The sequence below is a fragment of the Pseudopodoces humilis genome, chromosome 1 (assembly GCF_049639895.1).
Source record: "Pseudopodoces humilis isolate 2021_Gansu_Grassland_sample_001 chromosome 1, ASM4963989v1, whole genome shotgun sequence".
NCBI lineage: Eukaryota > Metazoa > Chordata > Aves > Passeriformes > Paridae > Pseudopodoces > Pseudopodoces humilis.
In genome coordinates this window covers 74584503-74605103 of record NC_142200.1, presented here as the reverse complement: position 1 = coordinate 74605103, position 20601 = coordinate 74584503, and the positions used below count along the sequence as shown (strand labels likewise).

General features: G+C 38.1%; 1 protein-coding gene across 5 annotated transcripts; it reads right to left on the bottom strand.

The window, feature by feature from the left end:
- Window positions 1-317: 317 nt before the first annotated feature.
- On the bottom strand, window positions 318-13288 carry OTULIN (OTU deubiquitinase with linear linkage specificity). 5 transcript variants are annotated; one of them, XM_014261579.2, is made up of 8 exons: window positions 13203-13288; window positions 11403-11728; window positions 8848-8921; window positions 7941-8035; window positions 6689-6832; window positions 4388-4513; window positions 3134-3403; window positions 318-1906 (listed from the first exon to the last, which is right to left on the bottom strand). In XM_014261579.2, the coding sequence occupies exons 2-8, from the start codon at window positions 11708-11710 to the stop codon at window positions 1712-1714; spliced, it is 1212 nt and encodes a 403-aa protein (XP_014117054.1). In that variant the 5' UTR covers window positions 11711-11728; window positions 13203-13288; the 3' UTR covers window positions 318-1711. The 5 variants fall into 5 exon arrangements, with proteins under 5 accessions (XP_014117054.1, XP_014117053.1, XP_014117052.1 ...); XM_014261578.2 differs by having other exon boundaries at window positions 11403-11732; window positions 13203-13274; XM_014261577.2 differs by lacking the exon at window positions 13203-13288 and adding an exon at window positions 12838-13101 and having other exon boundaries at window positions 11403-11732.
- Window positions 13289-20601: the final 7313 nt, after the last annotated feature.

Here is a 20601-nt window from a genome sequence, read left to right as displayed (position 1 = left end):
GGTTTTTGTCATACATTCGGAACTACTGTTCTACCTACATGTGTGACAATACGTTTTTCAATGAGGTCTTAAATCTCAAGAATACATCACAATTAGATAATTTCAATTAATTAAATCTTAACTACAACTTTTCCTCAGAGTTGTGAGTTGCAAAAGTTCATTTATTTTGCAGCTTTTCTTGGATAGCAACAATTCAGGGAATTACTTGGTTACTGTACTTCACAGCTTTCATAAACGAACTAACTTCAATATGGATTTCAAAAAACATTAACAATATAAAGCATGGGCCATAAAGCACGAAACAAAATGCTGCCAGATGAATTTATTAAGTTTACTTTTATTCCCTTGTAGCTCCCAGACATTTTCAGTAACAAACAAACTGATTAAGAAGGCAACGAAAACATGACAAATATAACACCGAGTACATGATAAGCCTCATTATTGTGTTTAAAACACATTTTAGAACATAGTGAATACACATTTTTATTGTGTATATTACCTTTCACAATAATACTTAACAAATTAATTTCAACTAGAAGAGAAGAATTTTGCATGCCGCTTTCTCCAGAATATTCAAATGGAAAGTTTTTATAACCTTACCCCATTTACATACGTAGGCCTTCTAAGAGACTTGTGTACGACCACCATTTCAGTTGAATCAGTTTTAACTCTCTTGTTCCAAAAGTCATCTATAGGACATACTTCTACTTGAACATAAAAGCTGAATGCTTCATTATTTAATTACTTTTTAATAAAGTTTTTTCAGCACTTTCAGCATTTAATACATTCTGTATTCTTCCAGTTTTAAATAATGAAATAAAATGAATAACTAAGCACAAACAGAACCTCTCATATCTCCACTCTTGGGAGGAGTAAGCTGTCCCAAAAGTTTGTTTCCGTCTACTGAACTCTCTGGAGAAATTAAAATCCTCATGTTCTCCAGAGCAGGTGCCAGAAAAGATTAACACTACAGGAACAGACGTGGAAGTTAACAGGCATGTGGCTATCTCCTATCACCTGTTATAATTTAAGTGGGAATTATTTGTAGTCTTTGTGACTGACTATCAAACAACTTTTAAACTTCCTTATCACATTTGCCACATTCCTCTCCTCTGGGCTGAAAGGGGAAGAGCAGCTCATTTTCAGTGTAACAGATAACTGGCTTCTAAAGAAGAGACACTTATGCAGGAAAAAACAACTCAAAACATTAGAAAACTTTAAGGAACATCTCTCTTACAGAATAAACCATGGCAGGCACTAAATTCCAATTGCAAAAGAACTGTATTACTTCCCAAGACCCAGTTTTGTATAAATGGCTTCTAAGCACTATTACAAACATCAGCCAAGACACTGCCACCTTACTTTCCCAGAAATTTCAATTGTCATTATTTTGGGGAACTAAAAGTTAGCTCATATCTTACCACAGAGCCTCACTAAAAGAAATAAAAGGAATAAATCTATAGTTTTGGCAATTCTATTCAGAATAAGTCCTTCAAAAAAGGACTGCAGAAGCTTCCATTTTTGAAAAAATGGAAAATAAAGCCATGCTTGCCATACTTTTACTATTTGATATTTTATTTCAGATGTCAACTTCCGAAACACAGATTTCTAGTTGTTACTTTAATCACATGGATTTTGTGATTGCCCTGTTTCAAAACAGCATGGGAAACCTCCATAAGCAGCACAGGTTTGTCTGACAAAAATCACTTGTTCACAGCATTGTCTCTTGGCACATTCTGACTGGAATATTGTAATGTCTGTCATCTTCAGTTATGAGAGTCACCACAGGCCAGTCCTCCTCTGGGTCATTGGGGTAAAGCGTGATGAACTCATCAGTGCTGTACTTATACAGTCGGTATACTTGGATGGTATACTGCAGAGCATAAGCAAGAAGAAACATTTCCACCTACATTGGAAAAAGCAAATATTTATGTAAAATTCAACATACCTTCTACAAGAATTTCCTCATAAAAATATTAAACTAATACCTCTCAGATGTAATTCTTCAAAGACAAAAGTTATGAAGTAAGAAGTCCTACACATGAGAATCTCTCGTTCAGTATCTCCATCATTCCCCTCTATGATACCCCATACATGTAACAAGAAAGTCTTCAAATCCACAATGGCATTGTAGTAAAATAACCCTAAAGAAACACTGCTTTACAAACAGCGTCCTACTGCTGCAAGCGGGTAGGAAAGACATTCTCTTGCACCAGTGTTCATCAAACCAGACAAGAGCAGGTTTCAGGCAGTGATCCTTTCACTCTTATAGGGTACTTTGAACTTTCCAGCCAAATAAAAAGTAAAGTAAAAAAAAGCCCTTACAAAGCCTGCTAACAGGAGAAGGAATTCAGAAAAAGAAGCTGTAAAAAGCATCTACTTTGTCTACCACAGTGACAAGCATATCCTGTTCTAAGTAACAATTTACAAAGAATCTTACTGAAATAAACAAATACAGTCAACAAATACAAAGAACTGGCAACATAACTTCTCAACTAAACTGAGCAGCAAAGATGTCACCAATGAATCACTTATTTTCACAGAAACAGCAAACTCTCATCTATACTGCAGCTGTCAGGTTTTTAAAATAAGAAAACTATAACATAATACTTCCATGTTTCTAAAATCTACAATTAAGTTGTGAACTTGTAATGAATTCAATGGGATTTTTTAAATGGTTGTTTCCAAAATCTTTCAGTCTTTTCAACTCATCAGATATTCCTCATTTTGGTTTGGGGCTTTTTTGTAATGTGTACCATTTATGCCATGTATAAAACAGTAACTTTCATTAGCTTATCTGAATTCACCTGTGTATGTGCTACACATGGTCTTCAAAATTTGTGTACTAACTTTTATTGTGGTATTTTTTTAAAAGGTAACAGCTAAGAGATCAATACAAGTGTTGTATTAATAGCAACCCCTATTTCTAAGGAACACGGCCTGCCAGCCACCAGATAAAACCTGGTGTTTCAGATGAGGGCCTTTACAGACTGTCACTACAAGCAAGCAATTCTTCCCAACAGAAGACAAGATGCTTTAGTCAGCCCAGAAAAAGCTGAGAAATTTCTTAAACCACTTGAAACTAAAATCTCCAAAACAGGAAAATAACACTTTAAGAACAACTTCTCCTTACTTGTTCAAGGCCTCCACTGTGACCAATATGATTCAAGTGATTTTGCATTAACTGGCAAGGGTTGCTGGATGTGTCCCGTGCAAACAGGAGCCAGGAGAAGACAGGCACTCTCCTTCCACTTTTATCAGCATTGTATAATTCAATGGCAGTGTTAAGCATCAAAAATTTCAGCGCTTCATAGAGACTATACTCCTCCTCCTCATTTTTAAACAATTCATCACAAGCTTCTTGTTTCTCAAGGGGACCTTTTATTTCGCTTATATTCTTCCACTGAAAAAAAAACCAAACAAAAACCAAACAATCACCCACCATCAGCATCAGGAAGTGCAAAAAGCCACTTCTGAGTTGTCAGACACTCAGCACAGATATTCAGAATTTAATTTATGAACAGCTTTTTAAAAACAATCAAGAATACTTCCACAACTGTACCCCAATCAAGGTCAGGCTGACTTAGTCTGATTTTGCTTAAATTGATCCATAAGCAAAGAAAAAAGAAGGGATGCTAGAAATTGCTGCAAGGTGGCAGAACAAATATTGTTGTTGGACAACATGCGTTAAGGTAATAACCTTTTTGTTTCCTGCACCATAAAAGCCTATATACTTGATATTCTTTACATTTCTGTTAATCAAAATGCATATTTCATTCCAACCCTCAAACTCCTGAATGCAGTATTCCAAATACTCTTAGAAGCCTTCATAAAAAGGGAATTTACATTCACAGTAAGACAGGAACAACTGAAGAGTTATTTAATCGGTTCCAGAGTTCCAAGAGGCAGAAAGCATGGGGCTAGGTAAGACAACACTTAAGGGCACAATCATACTCCTATGACCTAGAATAAATAAAAATGGAACAAAAACTATTCCTTTGAAACTACTTCAGTGTTCTCGTGTTTCTCTTTCCTTAACCTCGTCCAGATAGCAAAAGGATTTGTCTGCACATACCTAATTCCTTCAAATAAATACAAGAAGTAATAGAGGCAGAAAACTACTTTGTTACATTAATTTCTTCGTTTAATTAAGAGTTTTCTGCAGAGCTGCTTGCAAACTAATTCCAGCAGCAGGCCATTGCAAGTAGTGAAAGACCAGATGCCTCTCACACATCTGAACAGATAGTCTTTACTTGATTTTTCTGCAGTATACATACAGAAAAGGTACTTTCACTACTGAAAGCATCCTTATGCAAAATTCCCCACATTCAAAAATCTCTGTCACTTATTTGCAGGTGACCCAAGAATATACAAATACTTTTTCAACCTTTTTCCTTAGAAGTATTAAATACTCTTTTATTTCATCACTTATTTCTCCCATCCTCTTGCCAGGTTTCTGTCTGAGCTGCCACTGCTTGATCCAGTCATACTTGTGCAGCAAGTTTTCCGGAAGCTGGAAATTGAGAGAAAAGGCAGCTTAAGTTAAAAGTCTGGAAAAGTCACCAACCTGCATATTTTATATTTGTTAACATTTTGCACCTTCAAACAATACCTCATATATCCTTCTGAACAGATATCATAGTAAGATGACCAAAACCAAACACAACTGGCTTTGTTTTTTAAAAAAAATTAAAACACTCCCCCCAACAGCAAGCAGATAGATGACAGCGACTGTGTCTGAAAGCATTCCTGAACCAGCAGAAGAGAAAATTACATCCATCAGATCAGCCTGAAGTCTTGGTAGACTGAAAACTACTTCGTCCAGAACACACAAACTCTGTTTCCTTTTCAAGGAGCACAACTCAAACACTCTGGGACAGCTTTTTATTAAAGAAGAAAACAACTTGGGAATTCACTAATGCATCAGATCATGTTTTAGGCTCAGAGTGGCCTCTTTTACTGCTCATGTGCTACACCTATTCAGTTCAGAGCTTTTACACCTCACTTGAAGGACATCCTGGCAGTTGCATGTCCAGTTTTGTACTCTCATTTATTAACCCATCTTACTGCTAGAACTGGAAGAGCAACTTGTGTTTCACAATGGAGTAGATACTTTGTTAGAGCAGCACTTATGCCATTAGCCACGACCAGCCCATCTTCAGTTTATAATTTGAATTTATAACTTGAGTTTATAATTGGAGTTTATAAGGACCCCTAACTAGTAATGTGTTCTCATTAGTGGCAACCAAATATGTGTCAGAGAGGCACAGATCTTCTCCCACTCCAGCTTACCATCCTGTGCACATAGAACTAAATAACCAAAAATCATATGCCAGTAACTTCTATAACTACAAATGTGCATAGCATCACCATTTTAAATTAAAAACAAGGAAAAAAACAAAAAACAAAAAAAACCTGTTATATTTGTACTGCCAGCTGTCACCATACACATTTCTTACGTGTCTTTTGCTTTGATGCATAACAGTTTATCATTTCAGTTTATTTTGTAGGTGTACAGCCTTATCAAAAATGTTAATTATCATATGACAATTTCTTCTATGAATCAGTAGCAAAAAAAAAAAGTATGAACATCATTAAAAACTTCAAAGTATAAATTTTTTTTAAAGTTTGCATGCTCTTTACAGAATCATTGGGAAACTATGTTCTTTAGTCTCATAACATGGAAATGGTTGAGAGCTGAAAGAGTATGTTTTTTACAAGAAGGAAACCATTTTGCAATGCACTTGCTGTCAAACACCTCATAAAACCATCTTCATCAGTAATTACAAAAACACAATCACAAGATATGTACTTAAAAATTATAGTGGCCAGAATGAGAAATTTTCAGATGCCCTCTAAAGTGATGCAAAAAGTTAGTAAGACCAGTGTGATTCTACTTGGACTGCTACCCTACACACAGAGTCTGCATCAGAAATTCACTATTTATATTCCCATCAGCATCCTGACAACTGGAACCTTACTCTTCTCAAGTGGCTTGCTTTTGCATAGGCAGCTTCTTACATGTTATTTCCATTTTCACCAATAACATCAAATGGACTTTGTTGACACAAAAAAATTCCTGGAATATTCTTCTTCTACTTATAGGAGAATACCTTGCTTTTCTCATACACCAGCACTCCACAAGAACTGTTTTTTGTGTCAGGTTGGAGTTGCTCTTATGCTTATTTTAAGCAATATTTAAGACACAGGTAGTTACACACATTCTGCAAAGCCTACATCATCCAATTTGTTATTCCACTTTCTAGAGAAACCATATATGGCACACAAGAATAGATATTATAATTTTGAAAAGCTGGGGGTTTCTCAAATGTTAGAATAAATTATCTGTATTTTTTATTATTGCTGGCTGTCTTGTGGAAAATCTCTTGCTGCCACATTACATGCAGTAAGAAGAAACCAAGAGAGCAAGATTAAGACAAATGACAATCCAGTAAGCACTACAGTAACATTTATATCCATTATAAACTGGAAACCAAGGGAACCTGGACTCAATTCTACGTTGAAAGAGTCACTGTGCACAAACAACAATCTTGAACATTACAACTTTTCAGTTCAGGGCATACTGACAAGTGAGCATATACATTGCATAAGAGAGAAGTGAGATCATAAAATTATCAAATAGGTTAGACCCAATATTACTCCACTGTCAGATCAGTTTGACGCGTACCATAGTAAAATCCTCACTCTGCAGCCACATTGGTAACTGTGTAGCTTGGCTTAATGCCTGGAAAAGAGTTGCTCTGAAAGCACAATAGTTATCACCTCGTATTCTCCTTATAGATGCAAACTTCTGAGCAACTGCTTCATATCCCTAAAAAAACACAAAATCCAAAGACCATGAAATCATTAATAGAACATTTTAAGGTCACACACTGGTAACATAAGAGATATCAGAATATTACCATCCAAATACTAATGCTGTTAAAAAAAACCAAAACAATGTGACCTACTATCCCTTTTGGAAATTCAAATGCTTTTGGGTCACAAATTACGCTCTGGAAAAAACAACTTAGTTCTGCTGAAAAACAAACAAGAAACTGAAGAAATCTAATAGATAACTGTTTCAGGTATTTGTTTGATGACAGAACATTAACCATTGATATATGGATAGCTAACTCACCTAGATTTCCAAAAAATATCCAACATACACACATGAGACTACGTATCATGCTTAAAAGGAATTTCAGCAGTAGTTGATGCTACTTACCCAATCCATGGCACATGTAGTTTGTCTCTGCCTCAGGGCAAGTTTGTGTTTACACTGAAATACCTTGACACTAGCCTCAGCACATTTGTTCCCTCCCTGCTGTTCCCATACTCACACCTGTAGCAGAAGCCACAATGCTGAAATGCAGCTTCTGCAGCTCAGCCTGGCAAGGGCCAGTGCCCTGTGTGTCCATATTTCTTACAGTAATCTCTTGAGGGAGGCATGTGGAGTTTTTGATTTTTGTAAGGTATCTTTATGTTTGCTCATATGTATCACTACATTTTTCAACATCTTTGCTTTATTTTCTATCATTCTAGATCAAGATTAATATAAAAAATTAGTTCAAAAACTGGTAAAAAAAATCTCAGGAAAAATTTTAAAAACCCATGCAATTCACCACTTTCAGTTACCTGCCTTCCACCCAAAAATTTGGTAATCTGCTCCGCACTTCAACAGTCCACAAAATGAGCATTTTATGTCCATAAACAAAATTAAAAACTTAATTTGAAAACAGTAGCAAAGGACAGTATTAATCAAACCCCTGAATTATCAGCAAGTAGCTTTACTAAAAACACATTTGAAATGAGCATGAAGAAAAGCATCTGCCAGTTGTAAGACCTCCCAATGTAAAACACTGCTACTGCACTTCCTATCTTAAAAGACTGACTGCATAGGAAATCCTAACAAAATTCAACAAAAATAGAACTGCTACCTTTCTCATCCTTTTTGCTGCTGGTGTATTTCCTCTCCATTCCTTTCTGCAATAATCCATGATGTCCATTTCAGGTGAAACACTTAGTTTACGTTCTTTCAAAACGGAACATGCAACATTATAAAGAAAACAGAAGAAGGTAGAAAGCACATCAAATTTCTAAATACACTGTCACTTTAAAATAACTTCAGTGCCAAATGAAACTGGCAGCACAACCTGTAGCTACTAAGTAATTATTGCTGTGGGAGGGGATAAAATCAGTTTGTTCTGAAAATTAGGTGTGAAGAAAAGTTATGATGTAGTTCAACAAGATAGGGAACACTCTGTTCCTCTCTTCTGCAAAAATTAATTGCCAAAGAGGAGAAATTAGTAAAGTACTCTCCATTTTCTTAGCAAGCAAAAATGTATTTGACAGGAGTTTCCCTTTTTCATGCAGCAGCCAGACTATAAGGGAGAAAGACAACAGACCTTTCTTTGTCAGTGAGTCAATAACAATAATAGGAAGAAGAGCTACAGTTTTGCCTTGGAATCCCAACAGCCTTCATCCCAAAACAAGGTAGTACTGAGGTTTATCAAGGCATGCCAGCATCAGATGCTGCTATGATGACTATGACTAATTTTCAAGCATGACACTCATAACACAGACTATGTGACTGCTTTCCCAAGAACTCAGATTCACTCATAAAGTTACTACAGAAACACAGGGAATTATATATTAAGAGCAGAGAATCTTTTTCATCTTTTTATGAATCAAACTGTACCGTGTACTCGGTCTTAAGTAACTGCTATTGAACACAGACACTTGTGCAAAAAAGTCCCTGGAAAAGAGGGTGTTAGGACTTGACACATCAGTGCTACAGTGAGTTGCAATACCATACTTGAAACTTCACACAAAGTTCAATTGTACCTGATGAGTTTGTGCCACGAAGTAGCATTTTCTCTCTCTCTATTTCCTCTTCATCACGATACATGTCCTCCTCACTGCAATAAAAATCAACATATAGGTCATGTAAAAGCACAAATCCTACTCTTTTTCAACCTCTTCCCCTTCTTACAATTCAAAAAAGTATGTAAGTCTTTATGCCATTTTTTTTCAACTCAATTTGCTTTTCATCTTACCCATTTTCATAGAACCAACATTAGCTCTCAAAAATAAAGTTTAGAAAACCCTCTCAACTGCTCCCCTCCAGAATCTGCCACTAGGCTGGTAATAAATCATTGCCTGAAATTCTCTTCTGTGGTTGAATGTATACTACAGTCCCTTCCTATTTCTACATTTCACAGCATAAATTTGCAAAAGAAACAAGCCAACATGTCTCTTTGCTGCGAATATGAATAATTCACCCTATGCATGCAGCTAAAAGCACATTATCTACAGAGCTTTGTATCTACACACCACTGACACTGACCAACCTGCCTTGTGCTGAGCAGAATACATGACAAAATACAATGGAAAGTGGCAAACTACCTCCATTTAGTTTGAATGTTACTAACTCAAAGGAGAATTTCTACCATGATCCAAACTGCAGCTTACAGACTAGCTGAAATCCAGAGAAATATTTCTTTCTCAAATAATATGGGCTTTTTGGCCAAGGTACATTGTAAAGTACCTGTATCTGAGCATATATACAACCTTCTGAAGTCAAGTTATGACCATGACAGAGGAAATTATTCCCTACATACAAGTACAGTACAAGAATATTGCATAGACCAGCGTCTGCAGCTTCGATGAGAGCATTACTGCTGAAAATGAATGTCCAAACAGTGTTCAAAAAACTGACTGCAAATATCACATTCCGTTCCTGAGAGGCATTTGTCATATAATTACATCTAGCAAATAAACTTCTAAAAATTAATCACAGCCTCACAATTAAAATACTTAAAAATACATATGTCACCAGCCATAGTAGTATAATTTAGGCACAACACTAAAAGAAGTTTACATTGAAAGTCTGTTTTTCAAAGAAAGTACATAAGCAGAAAAAAGCTGCAAGGTTACTACTTACTGCCCACTTCTATTAGTAGCTTCTAATTTACTCCTCAAGAACACTCCAAATCCAAACCACAGTCTGCCTCCAAAGGACTAGGAAGAAATTAAGGCACATCTTACACCACTAAGAGAGGACAAGCAATTAGGAAGACTATGAAAAAGAATTTAATGTAGCCAGATGGTAATTGGATTACTTTCATTAAACTTAAAAGGACTGACTACTAAATGATGGCTCTGTATTTCTTTTTCTGTATGTCCAAACCAGCTTACTCAAACCATCTGCATATATCTCCCTTGAGAACAAAAAATCCTTAGTATAAAGAGCAATGTAGGTTATTACCAGGAAACTCATCTACTGGGCTGTCATAAAAAAACTTGTTTAGTTTTCACTCACATGCTTAAGTAGCTGCATGAAAACTTATTTTTAACAACACTAAATAGTTATCAATTGAAAGACAAACAATAGATATAGCAGGTATCAAACACAGTACTATCTGGTGAGAAAAAACAGAGAAATATTTGAGTCAAGTCCACATTTGTGATACACTGTGACACTAGACAAAGCCTAATTTCTCGGCAGAGTTTAAAGTCCTTTATGGTTCTTGAAGACTTTAAAGAATACTTAATAATCTTGAAAATACTGTGAAAAAACCACACAGCTTGTGTGTGTGACAGCAGCAATCTCTAGCTTATCTTCTGTATAAAAGCCAAGTATCAAAAATATAAAGCACCAATCTCCCCCTCTGAGCATGAAGAAACCAGCTGCTACAAGAAATCCCACAGGGAGAGAACTTGTGTCAGGGCAGGGATACTGCTCCTTTGCGATACAGCCTGGAATAAATTCAGCATAAGATGCAGAAAGAGAAGAAGTGCTCAGCTGACTAAACCAGTGAGGTTACTCAAGAAAGAGGAAGTTTGGTGTAAAAGAAGCAGTGCCATGTCCCTTCTACTGATATTAAACCACCTTCTTTCTGGAAGACAACAAAACAGAAGCAGCCAGACTGGGAACATGACAGATTAATATCCAGAGTAAACAAGGTATTGCAATTCAAGAGAGTTGTTTTGAAATCGAGGTAGGCAAGAGGTGCAATCCATCTGCACAGGCACTCCCACTCCAGAGATGAAAGTGTGTCATAACACTGTTGCAGCACAACGATTGTTAAGTAAATCTGTGGAAAAAAGAACGTGGAAACTAAAGTTTTTCCTCATTAATCTTCAGATAAATATTTGACAAATATGGTGAAAATAAAGTAAAAGTGGAAAAGAATGATTAAATGAAAATATGCATGCACAAAAGAAAAAAATAGTGCAAAAAGTTGCATGTAAATACTTAAATTGTTGAACTAGTTAATGGGATTTTCCTGAACCAAAGATACCAAGGAAAAAATATCATAAATTTACCATCATGAACTGAAAGCATCCTCCCTTTCTACAGGAAAACTGTTCATATATTTTAAAAAATAAATCCTTACCTCTCCTCAGATGACTCCACTGTTGAACGGTTACTAGACACAGGTACATATAGTTCACAGTTTTTGGATGCATCTTGATCCATCACAAGAAATTTAATCATATCTGTCTTCTCACATCTCCCACAACTTCTGTATACACAGTCTTGTCTTATTTCTGATGTTGTTTGCTCTTCCTGGTCTGCAGCTGCATTTGCTGAGCCAAGTTCCTCAGAAGCAACACCAACTTCTTTTTTATGCTTCATCAGCTGTGTGGGAACACTCTCTTTTTTCTCTTCTGCACCTGCAGAAAAGCTGGTTGGTTCTGTCATCCAACCTTGAAGATTATCCTGGCTTTGAAGAATGAAAAAATATATGAAGAGTTTCTCTCCCAGAACAAAAGCATATCTTTCAGGAAAATTACAATATTTTAAGAGTTACATTATATTTTGAGCATTCAGAAGGTACAAAAATAATGCAAAACCAGAAAGAAAATCCAGAACAGTTTGCTAAAAAAACACAATATCCAAGCTGTTTTCTAACTCACTTGCCTGACCACCATTTCTTAACAAGGCTAAGCTGTACCAGTTCCTCAAAAACAACCTGAACAAGAATTAGTGCCCTAATTAAACACCTGCTATCCTTGGGGTGCATTATCACCTAAAGCCCCAAGGACTAACAGAAATTCTGAAGAAACAAGTTTCAGTCCTGCAAGAAAGCAGTTTTTACAAACTCACCTGGTGCTCTGTGAGCATCCACTGCACCAGGATCATTGCTTAGTGCAAAACTTTCCAATCTTTGTGTCTTCCCATATGATCAAGATATCGAGAAAGGATGTCTACAATCCATTCTAGCAAGCTCTCCAAACGTTTAGGATGTGTCCATATAGTAAATTTTCAGGGAGAGTTACCTTAAATTGACACATAATCCTGCCTGAAAGTTATGGGTTGCTTGGCAGTTGTCACATTAATGCTCTAGACAATTAGTGGCTACCTAGGCCAGTTACCTCAGAGCTCACAGACTTAATATCCACTCTATAAACCTTAAAACTGCACAACACATTTCCATTTCTATGTTAAAGCCTTCCACCTGCAACATATCCTTGTTTACTAACATTACAGACCTTCGGCACCCAAGCCCTGACACATACCAAGCTGTCCCATAGCACAGAGCTCAGGACTAAAATTCACAGAACTGCAGTGCCCAGGGCTGGAAGGGACTTTAAAGGGCACCTAATTCCAATCTCCCTGCTGTGGGCACGGACACCTTCCACTAGACCAGGTTGTTCAGAGCCCTATCCAGTCTGGCCCTGAACACTTCCCAGGACGGAGCATTGAAAACTTCTCCGGCAACCTCGTTCCACTGCCTCACCACTCTCACAGTAAAGAATTTCTTCCTAATATCTAATCCAAACTTACTCTCTTTCAGCTGGAATCACTCCTCCTTATCCTGTCATTACCTGCCCTTGTAAAAAGTTCTCTCCATTTTCCTGGTAGGCTCCCTTCAGGTACCGGAGGGCCACAATTAGATCATTCCAAAGCCGACGATCAACCTCGCAGCTCTACTGGGGACTCGCTCCAGCAGCTCACTGTCCTTCCCGTGCTGGGGCCCAGGCTGCATGCAGCACTGCAGCTGGGGTCTCACCACAGCGGAGCAGAGGGGCAGAGTCCCCTCCCTAGACACCGCTGACCACGCTGCTCTTGACCTAGCGTCGCACTCCACGTCCCGATTTCTCCCGTCCCCGCTCCCCGGGGAAGGACGGCCCACGCTTGGCGCAGCGCACGGCCACCCGTGCCCGCCCGGCGCAGCCGAGGGAGGCCTCACCTTTCCGCCCGGCACCGCTCCGCGCCGCCGCCCCAAGCCGGCAGCCCCCGCCCAGCCCCGGCGGCCGCCGCCGCGTCGGGCCCGAGGGGAGGGGGCGGAGCTCGGCCCGGCCGTCTCCGCTCGCCGCTCATGCCGGCGGGGCCCCGCTCCGGGCCCCGGCACCGCCGAGGGCCCGCCCGGCCCCTGTCCGGCCCCGCAGCCGCTTCGGCCCCGCTCCGGGCCCCGGCACCGCCGAGGGCCCACCCGGCCCCTGTTCGGCCCCGCAGCCGCTTCGGCCCCGCCGGAAAGGGCGGCCCTGCCCGGACACGGCCGCCCCTGCGCGGGGAGTAACAGCTGTGAAGCGAAAGCCGCCCCGAGCTGGAAGGCAACTGTAAGTGCTCATAAACGGATGAGAGGGCGGAAATAAGAGTTGCTTTCCGGCTGCCAGACGTTCTGTGTAAAAGGAAGTGCTCTAAGAATGCAAAGTGTGTGTGTATGTGTGTGTGTCTGTGTCTGTGTTTGGAGCTCCTATGGAGCTTGTCAGAGGCTGGAAGTCTCTTCTGGGACCAGAGAAATACATCACCGCATTCTGATACACATTTATGAAACTTCAGGCAGTAGAGAAGCGCACATGGAGAGTAGATAAGAAGCGTTTAGAAATTACATGCTATCGAAACATACTCATTGGAATAGATTGCTATTATTTATTAATCAAATTTAATACAATGTGGTTGCTGAAAGTGCAGAAAGGCCAAACCGCAGTATCAGGCTGTACAAACAGGAACTAGAACATCTCCGTATTAGGAGATATATACTGTAAGCTGCATAACAGGTATAGAACCATTGCCTGCGCACTCACATCGAGAATGAATTCCCGACCGAGGAAGACTACAAGCCTTCGTCCCACAACCACCAGGAGGCAGATTACGACCACCTAGCAACTAGCGGCACAAACTCAGATGCAACCCAGGAAGATTAATGAAGACACGTATACAGGAAATATGAACTGTATATAAGGGGAGAAACTTCGTCAGCTAAGGCGCGTGCCCTTGGTGGAGTGGAGACCCCCCGGCTGCCCAACGCTGTCTTTGCTGAATTAATAAATTGATTTTCATGAATGATCCTTTAATTTGGCTCGTTGATCTTGTCACTACAATTTATGACACCCACTATTAAAAAAAAGACCAAAAAGACAAAAGCCCCAAACCAAACAACCCCCCCCCAATAACCAAAAAATCCCACCCCAAAAAACAAACCAAAAAAAGCCCCCAACAACAAAACGACAACAAAACCCCCAAAACTCAGAACAACAGATTCTGTACAGTGATAGAAAAGTCCACTGCAGTTTAGGCGTTGGGGGGGGTGGGGGGGGGACGGTGTCTTCACATTGAAATTTGGCCTAAAAATGAAGTATTTGTCTTCTTTCTGAAATTTCCCTCATAAGAATGTGTTTTCTCTGACTATGACAAATGATGCTGAGACTGGAGGCAAATAACTACTACTACACGTCCATGATAAGTAATTTGTAACATCATGAAACTTAATATAAAACTGATTGACATTTTTATAAACAAGTCTTTTCTGTTTCTTTTATCATTGAGATGTGTGGAAGTATCATGAATGTTTGAAGAAAAGTGAAAAAAACCCACATTACATTAGGTCTCTTAATCACTGCTCTTGTCATAGATCAAATTCATGTTGGACTGCTCTTGACAATGACATCTCCTTTGAAAAAATCACTTTGTTTGAACAGTTTGACTGACAGGTTTGTCTCAATATGCATTCTTGTTTCCCACTGGCCATTCCAGAATTACTCACTATCAAACAGGTAGTCCACTTGAAATGTACCCACCTGTTTCCCATGTTGTCATTGTTTAAATAATTCAGATTTAGTAGCATTTAAGAACGATTACAGTTGCCTCCTTTTTAAGGTTAGGTACTTTGGTTGTTATTTACCCACTTTTGCTGTTCTCTCAGCAATTTTAAGGCAGAGATGTTTTGGCTGATCATTTTACAGCCCTTCAGAGAACTACAGCACAGAATAGGTGAAGCAGCAAGCTAGATCTGTTTCATCATGATAAGCACAATAGAGCGTTGCAAAATGACCCTGCCAAATAGTTGAACTGTGCCTGAGTTATGGAGATGAAGTTTTCAAATTCTATGCATGTTCAATTTGGAACTGCTTCCTTGAAAGTTCCTAAACAGCAACTTGTATTTCCCTTTTCAAGAAGCATTAGATGAAAACCATGCCATGATGTCCTATTTCAGCCTGCACTACAGTAATACGTGCCTTGTGAACTTGAGAGAATGAGTGCAGTCTCTATCATTTGGTATTTAGCTGCTTACAGATAGGACTTATTTCAATCACAGGATTAAATGTTTTGGTTTTTTTTCTCTGCATCACAAAAAGACCAAAACTAAATACTCAAATAAGGTGTTTCCTGATGAACGTTTGTATTTGCATTAACTGAAATAAAGTATCCCAAATGTCATCAGCTGAAAAAATAAATTTAACAGAAAAATCTGCTCTCTCTACCCAATGCTCTGCCCAAGAAAAACTGGAAAAAAATTCATAATCTTCAAATTGGATATATGCCATAGTTGAATTGATAAAGGGACTATTCATCAGTTTTGCCTTTATGTAAATTACTTATAAAAATAAGGTTTCTCTCTGCCTTTTATAAACAATGTACTGCAAGCATATTTGACATTTATTTTCTCAGCAAGGGGCATTTGTGTGTATAGTGTTGATATGTAGTAGATATGCCATACATATGATATCTGGAAATATTGGGTAAGTTACATGACACGTTTCACAAGATCAAGTCTGGCAAAAGAGCTGTGTATTAGTCATTGCCTTCCAGGTCGCCAAAATTTCATGAATAGTTTTAGCTTGCAAACTAAAACCAAAGTCTTAGCGACTGAAGGCAGTAGCTGTCTGCAAACATGCAACACTAAAAAATTTAATACTAAAGGAAAAGAAACAGGCATAACGAAAGTGCAGTATTTATACAAATATGTCTACAATAATGCAGGTTGAACAAAGCAAAACATATTTCTTTTCACATTACGAGTACAAGCAAGCAGAAAAGACAAAAGGACTTCAGCATAAAGTCTTGAAGTTTGCTTTCTAAAGACTGTGGAAATGATGAACACTTCTTTTTTCTGAGGTTATTTATTTCTAAGCAAACAGACCCCTCAAAACCTCTGTGATTTGTATACTCAGTTACATATTCTAGTAAGTATGCTTATTTTAAAAAAAGTCTCATTTGCTCAAATTATGTAATATTTCTGAACAACAGGTTTACCTAAACCATTCAGTGCACTAGATAAAACAGCTGTGCAATGCTTAATTTTTTATACACAGCTGCTTCTAGTGTTTTGCATGGATGGTGGAGAATGTCCGTCATATTTACTTTAATTTAGAGCTTGGTCCCTACATGATCAATCATATCCATTAAAAATGTTGTATTTTCCAATAGAGCCAGTTGCCCTTTTTAAAGTCTTCAGAGCACAGGTAGAACCTTGCTTTTCAGTATTAGTAAATAAAAAATGTGTGTGAACACATGAAATTTGAAAAATATTGAAATTACAGATCATAAGAAGATTGTTCAAAGGATTCTGTTGAGTTTCTGAAGTTAGTTTGAGAGAACAATGTTGACTTAGTCATAGAAAAAGTCACTGTATATTAAGAATAAGCAAGACAGATGTCTCTGTTCAGAAGAAAATGGAGCAGCTGTTAGCTTCTCTTGAAGATATTAAAATACTCATGCCACTCTAAGATTATTATTTTTTGAGAATGGGGCTTAAGACATGTAAGTCCAAGATATTTTTATTATTTCCAAAACACCTAAAACTTGTGTTTTCAAGCTTGTATCCTCAAAGTAGGCAGTGAACTAAGTATCACTAAAGTCTACAGTAAAAACCACAAGCCATGCCTGTTGTCCTGTATGTGATCTATTAGTAGCTCAGACTATTTCACTTAGAAGTCTAATTCTTCTGTTGTGATAATTCCCAGTGGAGTGTCCGGATAGCTCCTATACCTGTGGGAGAGGTGAGATTCAGCCTGAATCTCTTCTACCTGAAAATAACATTGAGATTTCAGTTCTCAATCCCAAGGTACTGAGATCAACACCACAATCATGTAAATCTGAATGAAGATCAGCAAGCACTAGCTCTACTGTAATGCAATTGTGTGTTATAAGAGGAACTCATAGTCTTGCAAGAACACATCTCTGTGAACCTGGAATGGGTTCAGCAGTTTACTTCCTACTGTAAGTTCCCTATATATTTTACTAAGTGTAAGGTACAACCACTAAGCTTACTAACAAACTTCATCAAAATACACGACAAAGACATTCGGTACAATACATATTTTGTAAGTCTGAAATATTTGTGTACTTGGTACTTTCTGGTAAAGGACAACAGCAGCTCAGATTTTGATACAAAAAGAACCCATTGAACACCATGAGAAAATATATTTTTTTAACCTTATTTGATGCATCTTAGCAAAGAACGTGACAACTGCTGGCAAGCACTAAGCTAATTACATTGCACTACTTGAAAATTGCTCCACATTTTTCAGGATTATGATTAGAAACCTTTGGGTGATCTGTTCTTGTGACTAGAAGGGAATGCTGTTCAGAAGAAAAATAGATGGGGAAAACCCACCAGTAAGAGTCAAATTGGCAATAAAATATCTATTATATACTTGTGTCATTATGTATTACCCATGAGTGTTTTCTTTCCTTTAGCATCCCTGAATTTGTTAGAGGTTTTGGAGATGTATTCCTAAGAACATACATCTCCTCCCTGGTACCTAAAGACAGGTATATAGAGATGCTGCTTTCCACTTCCATAGTTTCCATTTTTATATGTCCCTAGAGTGAGCTCTAAATTGGCATGCTACTGTCCATCAAGCAGAAAGGTGTTTCCAGCACCCTATGTTCCTTTTTTAAATGACTGAGAAAAATACATAGGTTTTGTGGCTTTGTTGCAGTGAATGGGTTTTTTTCAGTTCCTCAAACAGAAAATGGAGAATGTGTGAGTCATATCAGTATAGACTATACATCCCTGCTAAAAATTACAACTCTTTGCAAGTTAAAAACCTGACATTATTTTTTCACATGCACCATTGTAAATGATTAAAGTTACAGGCTTTCACATCAAGAAAAAACTGAGGCACTTATAAAAACCTGCTTCACTACTTCTTTTTAACAAGCTTAGTTTGCACATTTGGAAACACATTCTTAAAATGGGAAAATTGCCTATGAATTTGATAAAAATATTTATTAAAAGAAGTTACAGTATGATGTAGGCATTTTTTTCATTATTAAATTAAGTATACTTCATGTTCTCTAATTGGAAAATAATTACAGAAAGATTTTTTTAGAGTGCTCTCAGTAAACCAACACTCTCAGCAATTATTATGTCTGAGTAAGCCAGCAGTACGTCCTAGACCAAGGGCCCTTAGTGGTTTGATCAATTAACTAAACCTAAACCTAAATACATTTTGTGTATTTTATACCCTTTTCTCCCTTTCCAGTTTATGCATTAAAAAAAAAATAATAAAGAAGAAAAAAGACAGGATATATAGGATGCAGAAGGCAAACAGCGATACTACATGCAAAATTCTAGCAGGTTTTATGAGACAGAAACTTAAACATACAAATGCAGGTTGGCTCATCTTCACCATCCATAGTATCAAGCATGTATTGCCTTTATCGATTTACTGAATATTCATTTTTTCTTTAAGTTTAAAGAGAAAGTTTAGAATTAGAGTTACTGTTCCATTTTTTACATTAAATCTGAGAAAGTTGATTGCCTTTTTATGGTCATGAATCTACCAACCGCCTGACAGTAACAAAGAAGATGAAAGATGAACTGTAAGAAGCAAACCCACCATATGGCCTGACTGGAGAAGAGATACAGGTGAAGTCAAGTGGTGAGTTGTCACATTCTGCCCAGGGTCTCTGACATGTCTGCATCCATCACATTTGCCAGGTCATGTGATAAAAACTCATCTGCACAGTCACCAAGGAGCATGGAGAGTCCATTCTCATCAGTTATACTGGTGGAAAGCCTGGGTGAAAATCTAATGAGAGGTGTCTTTTACAGTCAGATGTACTTCGTGAGGCAGTGTGCCATTAAGACATTGAGAGAAGAGACATTATGTTGGGTTACTGAACTAATGAAACATCCCAAAGAAGATCTCAGAGTACACCAACATCATGATAAGATTGTATTTTAGTATCAAAAATCAAGAAGCTAAGGGCTTTTCATTACAGTGCTCAAGTTCCTTTGTCCATGTCACTGTTTTCTAAAAGAGAATAGAATTGGTATTTTGCTCTAATAAGTCAACAGATCAGCCTCAAGATCTTTTTCATTTCATTAATCAAATATACTCATTACACTCATTTAGAACAAATCCATCTCAGCTGATGTTCATAAGTCTACCTAATGAACCTTCAGAGTTGCTTGGATGTGGCTGCCCTTGCACATACTTGCCTTGAGCAAGGAATGTGTTTATGCCTGCTGTGCAGCTACTCTCCAGCTGACCAGCTCTCAGACTCCTACTTGTTGATGGGAGCTCCTGTCAGCTGCCTTTGGTCCTTGTTCCCTACAAGAAGCAGATCTCTATTTCCAGCTGGACCTTGCACCAGCTTTCCTCTTCAGGCAAGATCAGGCTGCTGAAGTTCTCGTCCATTACCCCTCTGCCAGCTGTGGTACTTGAATTGCCACTGCTTTCTCAGAGTACAGATGGCAACATACACTGTCTTCCACCGAGGAGACCTTTAGACTCAGCCGCAGCATAAACTCTTTACCCTGGTACTGTTCTTAAACCTTCTCAATACATACAGAAAATTTTCAGTTAAAAAAGCATCAATAGGAAGACTGAACTTATCCATAAGATATATTGAACTAGACTAGAGCAGAAGGATCCCAAAAGCAGAGAACCTTTGGAGGGCTGTAGCACTAGGATTTAGTTTTTGGGCAGAGTATGAAAAGGAGCATAACAGTAATGGAAAGGCTATGGCCTTATCCAGTTCTGATCCACTTAGTGGCTGGATCTGAAGCATAATGGCCTGCTTGATTTTGGAGCTTTTTGTGAAGGGAAAAGTTCTTAAATCTTCTCTCTCTCTGAAGGGGGAGTCTAAGAAGTGAGTCTTCTGGGAACTCAACACAGCAGAAGACAAGACATAATATTTATATTTTCCTTTTCTGGAGCTCTTCATCTTGTACTGAGGAAGGGGGTAAATTAATTACCGTTGTCTTTAGGGGAAATTTACCTCCAATTCTGTCATCAAACTGACAAAGGATCAAGCATAAAGGTAAAGATAGCCCAGGAAACACTTTCAGGTCCTTTAGATGAAGTATATTGTTTTGCTCCATGGGATCCATGTAGTGTCTGAAAAAAGAT

Coding starts and splice junctions, on each gene's coding strand:
- OTULIN (XM_088062150.1), bottom strand. CDS start 12,151: ATGATCCTGGTGCAGTGGATGCTCACAGAGCACCAG. Junction 4,514..6,688: donor AGAGTGAGGATTTTACTATG/GTACGCGTCAAA, acceptor CTCAATTTCCAG/CTTCCGGAAAACTTGCTGCA. Junction 3,404..4,387: donor TAATACTTCTAAGGAAAAAG/GTTGAAAAAGTA, acceptor TTTTTTTTTCAG/TGGAAGAATATAAGCGAAAT.